This window comes from Bombina bombina, chromosome 1 (assembly GCF_027579735.1).
Source record: "Bombina bombina isolate aBomBom1 chromosome 1, aBomBom1.pri, whole genome shotgun sequence".
In the NCBI taxonomy this organism is placed as follows: domain Eukaryota; kingdom Metazoa; phylum Chordata; class Amphibia; order Anura; family Bombinatoridae; genus Bombina; species Bombina bombina.
In genome coordinates, this window is record NC_069499.1 from 472,276,069 (window position 1) to 472,292,349 (window position 16,281).

A 16,281-nucleotide genomic window follows, 5' to 3' on the forward strand; every position below is an offset into this window, starting at 1 on the left:
TTTCATGTCACCATTTCACTGTCAAATGCGATCAAATAAAAAAAAAAAATCGTTCATTTGTTCACAATATTTTTTACAAACTTTAGGCTTCTTACTGAAATTATTTACAGTTTGTGTAATTAAGGCACAAATGGTTGTATATGCTTCTCTGGGATCCCCTTTGTTCAGAAATAGCAGACATATATGGCTTTGGTATTGCATTTTGGTAATTAGAAGGCCGCTAAATGCCGCTGTGCACCATACGTATTATGCCCAGCAGTTAGGGGTTAATTAGGGAGCTTTTAGGGTTAATTTTAGCTTTAGTGTAGAAATCAGCCTCCCACCTGACACATCCCACCCCCTGATCCCTCCCAAACAGCTCTCTTCCCTCCCCCCACCCCACAATTGTTCCCGTCATCTTAAGTACTAACAGAAAGTCTGCCAGTACTAAAATGAAAGGGTATTTTTATTTTTAAATTTAAAAATAAATTATTCTGCCTTGTAAGATCCCCCCTTTCCCCCCAACATCCCTGATCCCCCCCAAACAGTTCTCTAAACCTCCCCCCTCGACCTATTGGCCTCCATCTTAGATACTGGCAGCTGTCTCTCCGCACCCCCTAGTGACGCCACTGGGATTATCCCTTGTGTTAGGTATATTTATTAATATATATATTTATGTAATCTTCATAACAATAGAATAATTTTTTATCATTTGAGACAATATATATTTCTGTTTTTGGTAATATATCAGAACATCACATATTGCTACTTATTGGAATTATTTGTATAGACATAATGTTTTTTTCTATTAATTTTTTGCACCCCAGAAGGGACACATAAACTGTATGTAGAAGTTCTTCATATAGGGATAGTAACACTAATTGTTGTTTTTATTCAGCACTAGTAGTCACTTTATACACTCCTAGCTCTTAAAGCCATTTTGAGCCCTTAGCAATATACACATTACTAGTATGATATATACACATCTTACATAGTAGCCCTACAATATAGGCTCAGTAGATTGACACAGTGAGATGAAATGTTCATACTTATAAATGTTTCTTTTTCTTTAATTATGTATTAGACATAGTTGTCACAATGTCACTATATTATGTATTGACACAAGTGGGTGTGTTTATATTATCTAATAGAAATTATGTATCGATACAAGTGGGCATGTTTATATTAGTTGGGTATTATATATTTCTGGTTTATTCTTTAAAACCAGATTAGCTACTTGTTCAATTGGTTACGATTTGCTTTAGATGTTTAGATATGTATTTATATTTTTTAGCCTCACAATGGTAATTGAATGTTATTCTTGTGTAGAAAGCCAATGCAAGTTTAGGCCAATAACTAGAGCGATACATTGTATTCTCACATAGGAACTTGCTAGGTATATCTACGGTAATTACAAATTGACAGTTTAAAAAGCCAATGCAATTTTAGGCTAGTAACTAGAGCAATACATTGTATTTCACATAGGAACTTAGTAGGTATTTCAACAGTAATTGCTAATTGACAATGTTTGTGTTAATTATGACGTTGAAAATCTTTGCCAATACTATTGCACTTGTGAGTGATGAAAATGTTTTTAGTGTTTTAACTGCATTAAAGTGTGTTTTTTAACTCATCACTTTGTATCGTCTGATCTTTACGATCATTCGCCTTTGTTGCTGATCAGGCAGATCTGATCAGTTGGGGCTTACTTGAAATCAAGTTATTTCACACCTATATCCAGAGTTTCGAGCCAAGCGGAGCACCTTGGATTCTGCTCCAGTAGACTGTGGTGTCAGCGAGCTGGAGCGCTGTGAGACTCCAGTCTGTTTCCAATAGCACGACGAGTGCTGTCACTTTTGTGAGTAAACTGTGAGTGAGTGATACGTAACCTGCCTGTCTGTTTGAAGCTGATTTGCACAAGGAAGCTTCTCTTTGTTTTTCTGTCTTTCAGACTGAAGTTGGGTATTTTTCATCACGGTTTTTGTGTGACTGGAGAGAGAGGCTGATCCTTAAACCTGTGAACATATCTCCAAGAATATATCTGGGATTAGTCTCACATAATTCGACCATTGATTTGCTCAGTTGAGAGCTGGACTCTGTGGCACCCAGCATTTCTGGACTTGGTTCTAGATATAGTTTGGTTTGTGATCTTTTTGAAGCGGCTGCTGCCTTATCTGCAGTTTCTCTATCAGGCTTTTACTGTGTACTGTAGCAAGAATGTATATCATTATCCATCCAAGCCAATTAAGGGCTAGATTACAAGTGGAGTGCTAAATTACCGCACACACGTAAACAGGCAAATTACTAGTGGCTGGTTATTGCTTCTGCGAGCTTGCGGGAAGCAATTTGCGCTCAGAAAATTAACCAGAGATCTGATCTCTGGATAATTTTTTAAAAGGGCCCCAAATGATCTCAAAATAGAGAGCATTTTAGTTTTTTTAAATAAAACAACTGCACTATTTATGTGTTAATATGTTTATATACACATGTTAACACATAAATATCTATCTATATCAGCATATAAAAAAACAACAAAAAATATTGGTGCACATCCAACCACTTAAGTCCACTCTTTCATGGCATATTTGTATATGCTTCTGTCTGCCAAATATACTTACATAGCTTCTAATAAGATTGAGATAAACATCTCGCAATAATATTGGCTTATATTTGAGCTGCAAAAACAAATATACTTCTATCTGCTAAATATACTTACATAGTTCAAATAAAATTGGGATTAACATCTCACAATAATATTGACTCATATTTATGCTGCAAAACATTTGTTGCCTGTAAAAAATGCCTTTAAATGAAATGGGATCTTAGTCACACAATATGATCATATTCTGCTAAGCCAGTCACCACTTACAAGGTGTCCCATAGTAGACTGGTCCTAACACTAACCAGTTTCCACACTGCAGCAAGTCATGTCTACACAGTGTGAAGCTTTCTAGCTTATTAAGTATATCACAATTACATTATCTGGAACACACCTGGGCTGGGTGGCATGCATTAACCAAAGGGGAGGGATTTGGTCAGCTCCCTATTCAAAAGATACAACAAAGGGTTTTTTTGGTTAAGCACACCACAAAAGGACTGTTTAATCTTAACACACATATTGTAGGAGTGCTACCAAAGTGACCAAAGCAATTACAAAACAACAACAAATATTGGTGCACATCCAACCACTTAAGTCCACTCTTTCATGGCATATTTGTATATGCTTCTGTCTGCCAAATATACTTACATAGCTTCTAATAAGATTGGGATAAACATCTCACAATAATATTGGCTTATATTTGAGCTGCAAAAACAAATATACTTCTATCTGCTAAATATATTTACATAGTTCAAATAAAAAAATTTGCAGCATAAATATAAGTCAATATTATTGCGAGATGTTAATCCCAATTTTATTTGAACTATGTAAGTATATTTAGCAGATAGAAGTATATTTGTTTTTGCAGCTCAAATATAAGCCAATATTATTGCGAGATGTTTATCCCAATCTTATTAGAAGCTATGTAAGTATATTTGGCAGACAGAAGCATATACAAATATGCCATGAAAGAGTGGACTTAAGTGGTTGGATGTGCACCAATATTTTTTGTTGTTTTGTAATTGTTTTGGTCACTTTGGTAGATCTCCCACAATATGTGTTAAGATTAAACAGTCCTTTTGTGGTGTGCTTAACCAAAAAAAACCTTTGTTGTATCTTTTGAATAGGGAGCTGACCAAATCCCTCCCCTTTGGTTAATGCACGCCACCCAGCCCAGGTGTGTTCCAGATAATGTAATTGTGATATACTTAATAAGCTAGAAAGCTTCACACTGTGTAGACATGACTTGCTGCAGTGTGGGAACTGGTTAGTTAGGACCAGTCTACTATGGGACACCTTGTAAGTGGTGACTGGCTTAGCAGAATATGATCACATTGTGTGACTAAGATCCCATTTCATTTAAAGGCATTTTTTTACAGGCAAAAATTTTTATGCATCATAAATATAAGTCAATATTATTGCGAGATGTTAATCCCAATTTTATTTGAACTATGTAAGTATATTTAGCAGATAGAAGTATATTTGTTTTTGCAGCTCAAATATAAGCCAATATTATTGCGAGATGTTTATCCCAATATTATTAGAAGCTATTTAAGTATATTTGGCAGACAGAAGCATATACAAATATGCCATGAAAGAGTGGACTTAAGTGGTTGGATGTGCACCAATATTTTTTGTTGTTTTGTAATTGTTTTGGTCACTTTGGTAGCACTCTCACAATATGTGTGTTAAGATTAAACAGTCTTTTTGTGGTGTGCTTAACCAAAAAAACCCTTTGTTGTAAATTATATCAGCATATACATATATATTTATAAATGCTGCAATCACTGCGCGACTTCCCCTTTCGCTGCACTTTAGTTCTGATGCCATCTCTGGCCCTGTCTGTCAGTGTCTCTTTATCCCCAACAAAAATAAATGTGTAACTATATATTTGAGCAAATACCATAAAATATATTGGTACAAATAAGGCCTAAGCGGCTAAAATGATTGTACTATACAACTGCAAGTGGACATCATTTGTGTAATGTTATTTTAAATATGATTTTTAGGTAAAGATCATGTAAAAAATATAAATATTTTTCAAAAGCAGACATTGTGCATAAAATCAAGCTTGGGATTTAACTTACTGGTGACTCAATATCCTCCAAAAGCAGCACTGAACAGCGTTCACACTTCAGCAATGTCTGGGCTCGATGCATAATCTTTTTGACAACTTTCTCCAGGTCTGTTTGTTCCTCAAACAGGTCATTTACCACCTCAAGCAAAGCCTGAAAAACATGGCACATTGTTTTATTGTCTTTTGCTACAATCTCACTGCACTAGCAAATTATTGTCAATGATATTGTTTTGGGTAAAAAAAAAGTATAACAATTGTGTGCATAAAAAGCGCTAAATAAGTTATAATTAATAATACAAACTATGTTTAAGATAAAAACAAAATGTTTGTTTAAGGATTATTGAAATAAAGATTATGATGTTTCTATAGTGACAGCAGAGTAAACCAGTATTAATGGAATATAAGTTTAAGGAGTACTTGAACTTAAGTTTACTACTTAGCTATTCAGGAAACACAAAAGATATAAGATGAAAGGAACAACTAATGAAACAATAGGATGCCTGAAAAACCTCCTGGATGTTTCGTAGCCGCAGCCAGGAAAAACTGTCAAGGCATTTTTATGTGGATCATACTGATTCTTTGGGGTAGATTTATCATACCCCGGGCGGACATGATTCGCTATTCGCTAAATGCCGACAATATGCGCTAGCAGGGGATGTCAATCATCCCAATCGTATCTGGCAAATACAGCATCAGTCTGGCAAATACAGTACAAAGTGTAATCCAGAGGCTTGGTAGTAAAATGTGCAAGTTAGAAAATCCAGTAGGTATTTCTGCAATCAGGTGTCAAAGCGAGGGATCACACACAAACAGAATCAGGAATAAGCCAATATCAATAATGGAAACCATACAACTACAAGGATTATTCTAGAACAGAGACAAAGACTGAGTAGACTCAATGTCAGGACAAAAGATGGATTAGCCAACCAAGTTCAAATAGTTTGTTGGTAATTACACATTTACACAAATGGCTGGAGGTGTAGCTAGAGAGTCTGAGAAAAAACTAACAGGAAAACACCTACAACTAAAGAATCTGAAATACAAAATGGTAGACCAGAGATTAAGACCCAATGGGTGAATGACAACATTTTTTTTATGTTTTTTTTTTCAAATCTTTTATTTAAGTTTTCTAGTTATACAATGTAAAATACATGCAGAGTATGATCTGTACATATAGAAACCAGAATTTGTAATAGTGTAGTGAATATTTTAATAATAAAAATGTTTAAAACCTACTGATGTATGAGGCTTAATAAGTTCTTGGGTGATACATTAATTAGAGTTCAAAGTGTCCACACCCTGGTTGACTTTTCTAGTAGAATATAATATCAAACAGAAAGGTACATCAAACGAATCCTATGTTTAAAGTCCATGTTTTTGGTCTCTTGCAAAACCAATGAGCCTATAACAAGGCGATTATATTATTTTCTTTAAATATATAGGAAGAAAACAGAATATAGTATAAACAGAACATGAACAGCACAAGCAACAACAATAAAAAGCACAGTATGGTAAACATACATCTCATTTATAACCCCCCCCCCACACACACACACTTTGAAAAAGGATATTAAAAGATTGCCTGGTCCTCCACAACCAAACAGATTCCAAGAACGCAGGCATATCAATTCTCATTTCCCTTCTTCCTTTATCTGGTGAACATCTTAAGTTCTTCTTGTAAGTGCTATTAGTCTGTTGTAATGTTGGACCTTTATCTCCCTTTATAGCCAGGCAGCTTTGCAGATGTTTAGGTGTATCAAAGAATTTGGGTCCCTGAGGTGTCTGCAGGCGTAGTTTGGCTGGGTATAGGAGAGGCATGGAGCGCCCCTTTTCTAGTAGCTACCTCAATTCTCCCCGCTTTCTGGCTATTTTAGCAAAGTAATCTTGAAATATATGTATTCATTTTCCCTTATATTCTAAGGATGAGGTTTGCCGATAGGATCTTAAAGTTTGAATTTAATCTTTATAATTGAGGTATTTCACGATCATTTGTTTTGGAGGACCATTAGATGTAAGTTGTCAGCCGGGAACTCCCATTATATGTGCTCATTTCACAACACAGGGAATAGCAGTGGCTGTTTTATGGAGCAATTGTGGAAAAAAATTTCTGCAAAATTGGGCTGTGTTTGGTACTGATTCTGGAAGTCCCACTATTCTAAGATTGTTTCTGCAGGACCTGTTTTCCAGGTCATCAATCTTAGTTAAAAAGAGTTTATTCTGTTTCTGTAAATTGGACACATTGCTGATTGTAAGGACGATCAGTAGAGTGTAAACATGGCGCCTCCCATTTGTTTGTATGTTTTATTGTTAAAGTATTGTAGGGATCGATGAAAAGTGTAGTTTTTATCATTTATAGCCTTCTGTAACCAAACCCTAATTCATAAGTTATGCAGCTTTGTGTCTCTTTTTGTCAGAAGGCTTCATTCACAATTCATCTCTTGTTGTTTTTAGTGATGTCGCAAACTGTTCGCCGGCGAATAGTTCCCAGCGAACATAGCTTGTTCGCGTTCGCAACGGCGGGCGAACATATGCGATGTTCGATCCACCCCCTATTCGTCATCATTGAGTAAACTTTGACCCTGTATCTCACAGTCTGCAGGCACATTCCAGCCAATCAGCAGCAGACCCTCCCTCCCAGACCCTCCCAGCTCCTGGACAGCAGCCATTTTAGATTCATTTGGAAGCTGCATTCTTAGTGAGAGGAGGGACAGTGTAGCTGCTGCTGATTTAATAGGGAAATTGATGGCTAGGCTAGTGTATTCAGTGTTCACTACAGTCCTGAAGGACTCATCTGATCTCTGCTGTAAGGACAGCACCCCAAAAAGCCCTTTTTAGGGCTAGAACATCAGTCTGGTTTTTTTCCCCTGTGTAATCTAATTGCAGTTGCCTGCCTGCCAAGCCACTTGCCCAGTGCCACCACTCATATCTGGTGTAACAGTAGTGTAAATTAAAAAAAAAAAACTTTTTTGACTGTGAAACATCAGTTTGCTTGTGTAATCTAATTGCAGTTGCCTGCCTGCCAGCGTGTGTGCCAGGCCCACTTGCCCAGTGCCACCACTCATATCTGGTGTAACAGTAGTGTAAATTTAAAAAAACTAAACTTTTTTGACTGTGAAACATCAGTCTCCTAGTGTAATCTAATTGCAGTTGCCTGCCTGCCAGCGTGCGTGCCAGGCCCACTTGCCCAGTGCCACCACTCATATCTGGTGTAACAGTAGTGTACATTTTAAAAAAAAACTTTTTTGACTGTGAAACATCAGTCTGCTTGTGTAATCTAATTGCAGTTGCCTGCCTCCCAGCGTGTGTGCCAGGCCCACATGACCAGTGCCACCACTCATATCTGGTGTAACAGTAGTGTAAATTTAAAAAAAAAACTTTTTTGACTGTGAAACATCAGTCTGCTTGTGTAATCTAATTGCAGTTGCCTGCCTCCCAGCGTGTGTGCCAGGCCCACATGACCAGTGCCACCACTCATATCTGGTGTAACAGTAGTGTAAATTTAAAAAAAAAACTTTTTTGACTATGAAACATCAGTCTGCTAGTGTAATCTAATTGCAGTTGCCTGCCTGCCAGCATGTGTGCCAGGCTCACAGCGTTTACTGTGCCCACTTGCCCAGTGCCACCACTCATATCTGGTGTAACAGTAGTGTAAATTTAAAATAAAAACTTTTTTGACTGTGAAACATCAGTCTGCTTGTGTAATCTAATTGCAGTTGCCTGCCTGCCAGCGTGTGCGCCAGGCCCTCTTGCCCAGTGCCACCACTCATATCTGGTGTAACAGTAATCTAAATTTAAAAAATAAATAAAATTATGACTGTGAAACATCAGTCTGCTTGTGTAATCTAATTGCAGTTGCCTGCCTGCCAGCGTGTGTGCCAGACCCACTTGCCCAGTGCCACCACTCATATCTGGTGTAACAGTAGTGTAAATTAAAAAAAAAAAACTTTTTTGACTGTGAAACATCAGTCTGCTAGTGTAATCTAATTGCAGTTGCCTGCCTGCCAGCATGTGTGCCAGGCTCACAGCGTATACTGTGCCCACTTGCCCAGTGCCACCCCTCATATCTGGTGTAACAGTAGTGTAAATTAAAAAAAAAAAACTTTTTTGACTGTGAAACATCAGTCTGCTAGTGTAATCTAACTGCAGTTGCCTGCCTGCCTGCCAGCGTTTTTTTCCTAGGCTCACACTTGCCCAGTGCCACCACTCATATCTGGTGTAACAGTAGTGTAAATTTAAAAAAAAAAAACTTTTTTGACTGTGAAACATCAGTCTGCTAGTGTAATCTAATTGCAGTTGCCTGCCTGCCAGCGTTTTTTTCCTAGGCTCACACTTGCCCAGTGCCAACACTCATATCTGGTGTAACAGTAGTGTAAATTTAAAAAAAAAAAAACTTTTTTGACTGTGAAACATCAGTCTGCTTGTGTAATCTAATTGCAGTTGCCTGCCTGCCAGCGTGTGTGCCAGGCTCACAGTGTATACTGTGCCCACTTGCCCAGTGCCACTACTCATATCTGGTGTAACAGTAGTGTAAATTTAAAAAAAAAAACTTTTTTGACTGTGAAACATCAGTCTGCTTGTGTAATCTAATTGCAGTTGCCTGCCTGCCAGCGTGTGTGCCAGGCCCACTTGCCCAGTGCCACCACTCATATCTGGTGTAACAGTAGTGTAAATTTAAAAAAAAAAAACTTTTTTGACTGTGAAACATCAGTCTGCTAGTGTAATCTAATTGCAGTTGCCTGCCTGCCAGCGTTTTTTTTCCTAGGCTCACACTTGCCCAGGGCCACCACTCATATCTGGTGTAACAGTAGTGTAAATTTAAAAAAAACAAACTTTTTTGACTGTGAAACATCAGTCTGCTAGTGTAATCTAATTGCAGTTGCCTGCCTGCCAGCGTTTTTTTCCTAGGCTCACACTTGCCCAGTGCCAACACTCATATCTGGTGTAACAGTAGTGTAAATTTAAAAAAAAAAAACTTTTTTGACTGTGAAACATCAGTCTGCTTGTGTAATCTAATTGCAGTTGCCTGCCTGCCAGCGTGTGTGCCAGGCTCACAGCGTATTCTGTGCCCACTTGCCCAGTGCCACTACTCATATCTGGTGTAACAGTAGTGTAAATTTTAAAAAAAAACTTTTTTGACTGTGAAACATCAGTCTGCTTGTGTAATCTAATTGCAGTTGCCTGTCTGCCTGCCAGCGTGTGTGCCAGGCCCACTTGCCCAGTGCCACCACTCATATCTGGTGTAACAGTAATCTAAATTTAAAAAAAATAAAAAATTATGACTGTGAAACATCAGTCTGCTTGTGTAATCTAATTGCAGTTGCCTGCCTGCCAGCGTGTGTGCCAGACCCACTTGCCCAGTGCCACCACTCATATCTGGTGTAACAGTAGTGTAAATTTAAAAAAAAAAAACTTTTTTGACTGTGAAACATAAGTCTGCTTGTGTAATCTAATTGCAGTTGCCTGCCTGCCAGAGTGTGTGCCAGGCCCACTTGCCCAGTGCCACCACTCATATCTGGTGTAACAGTAGTGTAAATTAAAAAAAAAAAAAACTTTTTTGACTGTGAAACATCAGTCTGCTAGTGTAATCTAACTGCAGTTGCCTGCCTGCCAGCGTTTTTTTCCTAGGCTCACACTTGCCCAGTGCCACCACTCATATCTGGTGTAACAGTAGTGTAAATTTAAAAAAAAAAAACTTTTTTGACTGTGAAACATCAGTCTGCTAGTGTAATCTAATTGCAGTTGCCTGCCTGCCAGCGTTTTTTTCCTAGGCTCACACTTGCCCAGTGCCACCACTCATATCTGGTGTAACAGTAGTGTAAATTTAAAAAAAAAAAACTTTTTTGACTGTGAAACATCAGTCTGCTAGTGTAATCTAATTGCAGTTGCCTGCCTGCCAGCGTTTTTTTTCCTAGGCTCACACTTGCCCAGTGCCAACACTCATATCTGGTGTAACAGTAGTGTAAATTTAAAAAAAAAAAACTTTTTTGACTGTGAAACATCAGTCTGCTTGTGTAATCTAATTGCAGTTGCCTGCCTGCCAGCGTGTGTGCCAGGCTCACAGCGTATACTGTGCCCACTTGCCCAGTGCCACTACTCATATCTGGTGTAACAGTAGTGTAAATTTTAAAAAAAAACTTTTTTGACTGTGAAACATCAGTCTGCTTGTGTAATCTAATTGCAGTTGCCTGCCTGCCTGCCAGCGTGTGTGCCAGGCCCACTTGCCCAGTGCCACCACTCATATCTGGTGTAACAGTAATCTAAATTTAAAAAAAATAAAAAATTATGACTGTGAAACATCAGTCTGCTTGTGTAATCTAATTGCAGTTGCCTGCCTGCCAGCGTGTGTGCCAGACCCACTTGCCCAGTGCCACCACTCATATCTGGTGTAACAGTAGTGTAAATTTAAAAAAAAAAAACTTTTTTGACTGTGAAACATAAGTCTGCTAGTGTAATCTAATTGCAGTTGCCTGCCTGCCAGTGTGTGTGCCAGCCTCACAGAGTATTCTGTGCCCACTTGCCCAGTGCCACCACTCATATCTGGTGTAACAGTAGTGTAAATTTTAAAAAAAAAAACTTTTTTGACTGTGAAACATCAGTCTGCTTGTGTAATCTAATTGCAGTTGCCTGCCTGCCAGCGTGTGTGCCAGCCTCACAGAGTATACTGTGCCCACTTGCCCAGTGCCACCACTCATATCTGGTGTAACAGTAGTGTAAATTTAAAAAAAAAATGTTTTTGACTGTGAAACATCAGTCTGCTTGTGTAATCTAATTGCATTTGCCTGCCTGCCAGCGTGTGTGCCAGGCCCACTTGCCCAGTGCCACCACTCATATCTGGTGTAACAGTAGTGTAAATTTAAAAAAACAAAACATTTTTGACTGTGAAACATCACTCTGCTAGTGTAATCTAATTGCAGTTACCTGCCTGCCAGCGTGTGTGCCAGGCCCACTTGCCCAGTGCCACCACTCATATCTGGTGTAACAGTAGTGTAAATTTAAAAAAAAAAAACTTTTTTGACTGTGAAACATCAGTCTGCTTGTGTAATCTAATTGCAGTTGCCTGCCTGCCAGCATGTGTGCCAGGCCCACTTGCCCAGTGCCACCACTCATATCTGGTGTAACAGTAGTGTAAATTTAAAGAAAAAAAAAATTTGACTGTGAAACATCAGTCTGCTAGTGTAATCTAATTGCAGTTGCCTGCCTGCCAGCGTTTTTTTCCTAGGCTCACACTTGCCCAGTGCCAACACTCATATCTGGTGTAACAGTAGTGTAAATTTAAAAAAAAAAATTTTTTGACTGTGAAACATCAGTCTGCTTGTGTAATCTAATTGCAGTTGCCTGCCTGCCAGCGTGTGTGCCAGACCCACTTGCCCAGTGCCACCACTCATATCTGGTGTAACAGTAATCTAAATTTAAAAAAAAAAAAAAATTATGACTGTGAAACATCAGTCTGCTTGTGTAATCTAATTGCAGTTGCCTGCCTGCCAGCGTGTGTGCCAGACCCACTTGCCCAGTGCCACCACTCATATCTGGTGTAACAGTAATCTAAATTTAAAAAAAAAAAACTTTTTTGACTGTGAAACATAAGTCTGCTTGTGTAATCTAATTGCAGTTGCCTGCCTGCCAGAGTGTGTGCCAGGCCCACTTGCCCAGTGCCACCACTCATATCTGGTGTAACAGTAGTGTAAATTAAAAAAAAAAAAACTTTTTTGACTGTGAAACATCAGTCTGCTAGTGTAATCTAACTGCAGTTGCCTGCCTGCCAGCGTTTTTTTCCTAGGCTCACACTTGCCCAGTGCCACCACTCATATCTGGTGTAACAGTAGTGTAAATTTAAAAAAAACAAACTTTTTTGACTGTGAAACATCAGTCTGCTAGTGTAATCTAACTGCAGTTGCCTGCCTGCCAGCGTTTTTTTCCTAGGCTCACACTTGCCCAGTGCCACCACTCATATCTGGTGTAACAGTAGTGTAAATTTTAAAAAAAACAAACTTTTTTGACTGTGAAACATCAGTCTGCTAGTGTAATCTAATTGCAGTTGCCTGCCTGCCAGCGTTTTTTTCCTAGGCTCACACTTGCCCAGTGCCACCACTCATATCTGGTGTAACAGTAGTGTAAATTTAAAAAAAAAAACTTTTTTGACTGTGAAACATCAGTCTGCTAGTGTAATCTAATTGCAGTTGCCTGCCTGCCAGCGTTTTTTTCCTGGTCTCACACTTGCCCAGTGCCAACACTCATATCTGGTGTAACAGTAGTGTAAATTTAAAAAAAACAAACTTTTTTGACTGTGAAACATCAGTCTGCTTGTGTAATCTAATTGCAGTTGCCTGCCTGCCAGCGTGTGTGCCAGGCTCACAGTGTATACTGTGCCCACTTGCCCAGTGCCACTACTCATATCTGGTGTAACAGTAGTGTAAATTTTAAAAAAAAACTTTTTTGACTGTGAAACATCAGTCTGCTTGTGTAATCTAATTGCAGTTGCCTGCCTGCCTGCCAGCGTGTGTGCCAGGCCCACTTGCCCAGTGCCACCACTCATATCTGGTGTAACAGTAATCTAAATTTAAAAAAAATAAAAAATTATGACTGTGAAACATCAGTCTGCTTGTGTAATCTAATTGCAGTTGCCTGCCTGCCAGCGTGTGTGCCAGACCCACTTGCCCAGTGCCACCACTCATATCTGGTGTAACAGTAGTGTAAATTTAAAAAAAAAAAACTTTTTTGACTGTGAAACATAAGTCTGCTAGTGTAATCTAATTGCAGTTGCCTGCCTGCCAGTGTGTGTGCCAGCCTCACAGAGTATTCTGTGCCCACTTGCCCAGTGCCACCACTCATATCTGGTGTAACAGTAGTGTAAATTTTAAAAAAACAAACTTTTTTGACTGTGAAACATCAGTCTGCTTGTGTAATCTAATTGCAGTTGCCTGCCTGCCAGCGTGTGTGCCAGCCTCACAGAGTATACTGTGCCCACTTGCCCAGTGCCACCACTCATATCTGGTGTAACAGTAGTGTAAATTTAAAAAAAAAATGTTTTTGACTGTGAAACATCAGTCTGCTTGTGTAATCTAATTGCAGTTGCCTGCCTGCCTGCCAGCGTGTGTGCCAGGCCCACTTGCCCAGTGCCACCACTCATATCTGGTGTAACAGTAATCTAAATTTAAAAAAAATAAAAAATTATGACTGTGAAACATCAGTCTGCTTGTGTAATCTAATTGCAGTTGCCTGCCTGCCAGCGTGTGTGCCAGACCCACTTGCCCAGTGCCACCACTCATATCTGGTGTAACAGTAGTGTAAATTTAAAAAAAAAAAACTTTTTTGACTGTGAAACATAAGTCTGCTAGTGTAATCTAATTGCAGTTGCCTGCCTGCCAGTGTGTGTGCCAGCCTCACAGAGTATTCTGTGCCCACTTGCCCAGTGCCACCACTCATATCTGGTGTAACAGTAGTGTAAATTTTAAAAAAACAAACTTTTTTGACTGTGAAACATCAGTCTGCTAGTGTAATGTAATTGCAGTTGCCTGCCTGCCAGCGTGTGTGCCAGCCTCACAGAGTATACTGTGCCCACTTGCCCAGTGCCACCACTCATATCTGGTGTAACAGTAGTGTAAATTTAAAAAAAAAATGTTTTTGACTGTGAAACATCAGTCTGCTTGTGTAATCTAATTGCATTTGCCTGCCTGCCTGCCAGCGTGTGTGCCAGGCCCACTTGCCCAGTGCCACCACTCATATCTGGTGTAACAGTAGTGTAAATTTAAAAAAACAAAACATTTTTGACTGTGAAACATCACTCTGCTAGTGTAATCTAATTGCAGTTACCTGCCTGCCAGCGTGTGTGCCAGGCCCACTTGCCCAGTGCCACCACTCATATCTGGTGTAACAGTAGTGTAAATTTAAAAAAAAAAAACTTTTTTGACTGTGAAACATCAGTCTGCTTGTGTAATCTAATTGCAGTTGCCTGCCTGCCAGCATGTGTGCCAGGCCCACTTGCCCAGTGCCACCACTCATATCTGGTGTAACAGTAGTGTAAATTTAAAAAAAAAAAATTTTTGACTGTGAAACATCAGTCTGCTAGTGTAATCTAATTGCAGTTGCCTGCCTGCCAGCGTTTTTTTCCTAGGCTCACACTTGCCCAGTGCCAACACTCATATCTGGTGTAACAGTAGTGTAAATTTAAAAAAAAAAATTTTTTGACTGTGAAACATCAGTCTGCTTGTGTAATCTAAATGCAGTTGCCTGCCTGCCAGCGTGTGTGCCAGACCCACTTGCCCAGTGCCACCACTCATATCTGGTGTAACAGTAATCTAAATTTAAAAAAAAAAAAAAATTATGACTGTGAAACATCAGTCTGCTTGTGTAATCTAATTGCAGTTGCCTGCCTGCCAGCGTGTGTGCCAGACCCACTTGCCCAGTGCCACCACTCATATCTGGTGTAACAGTAATCTAAATTTAAAAAAAAAAAACTTTTTTGACTGTGAAACATAAGTCTGCTTGTGTAATCTAATTGCAGTTGCCTGCCTGCCAGAGTGTGTGCCAGGCCCACTTGCCCAGTGCCACCACTCATATCTGGTGTAACAGTAGTGTAAATTAAAAAAAAAAAAAACTTTTTTGACTGTGAAACATCATTCTGCTAGTGTAATATAACTGCAGTTGCCTGCCTGCCAGCGTTTTTTTCCTAGGCTCACACTTGCCCAGTGCCACCACTCATATCTGGTGTAACAGTAGTGTAAATTTAAAAAAAAAAAAACTTTTTTGACTGTGAAACATCAGTCTGCTAGTGTAATCTAACTGCAGTTGCCTGCCTGCCAGCGTTTTTTTCCTAGGCTCACACTTGCCCAGTGCCACCACTCATATCTGGTGTAACAGTAGTGTAAATTTAAAAAAAACAAACTTTTTTGACTGTGAAACATCAGTCTGCTAGTGTAATCTAATTGCAGTTGCCTGCCTGCCAGCGTTTTTTTCCTAGGCTCACACTTGCCCAGTGCCAACACTCATATCTGGTGTAACAGTAGTGTAAATTTAAAAAAAAAAAAACTTTTTTGACTGTGAAACATCAGTCTGCTTGTGTAATCTAATTGCAGTTGCCTGCCTGCCAGCGTGTGTGCCAGGCTCACAGCGTATACTGTGCCCACTTGCCCAGTGCCACTACTCATATCTGGTGTAACAGTAGTGTAAATTTTAAAAAAAAACTTTTTTGACTGTGAAACATCAGTCTGCTTGTGTAATCTAATTGCAGTTGCCTGCCTGCCTGCCAGCGTGTGTGCCAGGCCCACTTGCCCAGTGCCACCACTCATATCTGGTGTAACAGTAATCTAAATTTAAAAAAAATAAAAAATTATGACTGTGAAACATCAGTCTGCTTGTGTAATCTAATTGCAGTTGCCTGCCTGCCAGCGTGTGTGCCAGACCCACTTGCCCAGTGCCACCACTCATATCTGGTGTAACAGTAGTGTAAATTTAAAAAAAAAAAACTTTTTTGACTGTGAAACATAAGTCTGCTAGTGTAATCTAATTGCAGTTGCCTGCCTGCCAGTGTGTGTGCCAGCCTCACAGAGTATTCTGTGCCCACTTGCCCAGTGCCACCACTCATATCTGGTGTAACAGTAGTGTAAATTTTAAAAAAACAAACTTTTTT

General features: G+C 39.3%; 1 protein-coding gene across 1 annotated transcript in view; it reads right to left on the reverse strand.

Moving 5' to 3' along the window:
• PDE11A (phosphodiesterase 11A) overlaps positions 1 to 16,281 on the reverse strand; it is a 1,463,629-nt gene that overhangs the window by 851,442 nt on the left and 595,906 nt on the right. Inside the window, exon 4 of the mRNA XM_053698495.1 lies at positions 4,666 to 4,806. Within this exon, the coding sequence (XP_053554470.1) occupies positions 4,666 to 4,806 (141 nt within the window). The remainder of the gene's footprint in view (positions 1 to 4,665; positions 4,807 to 16,281) is intronic.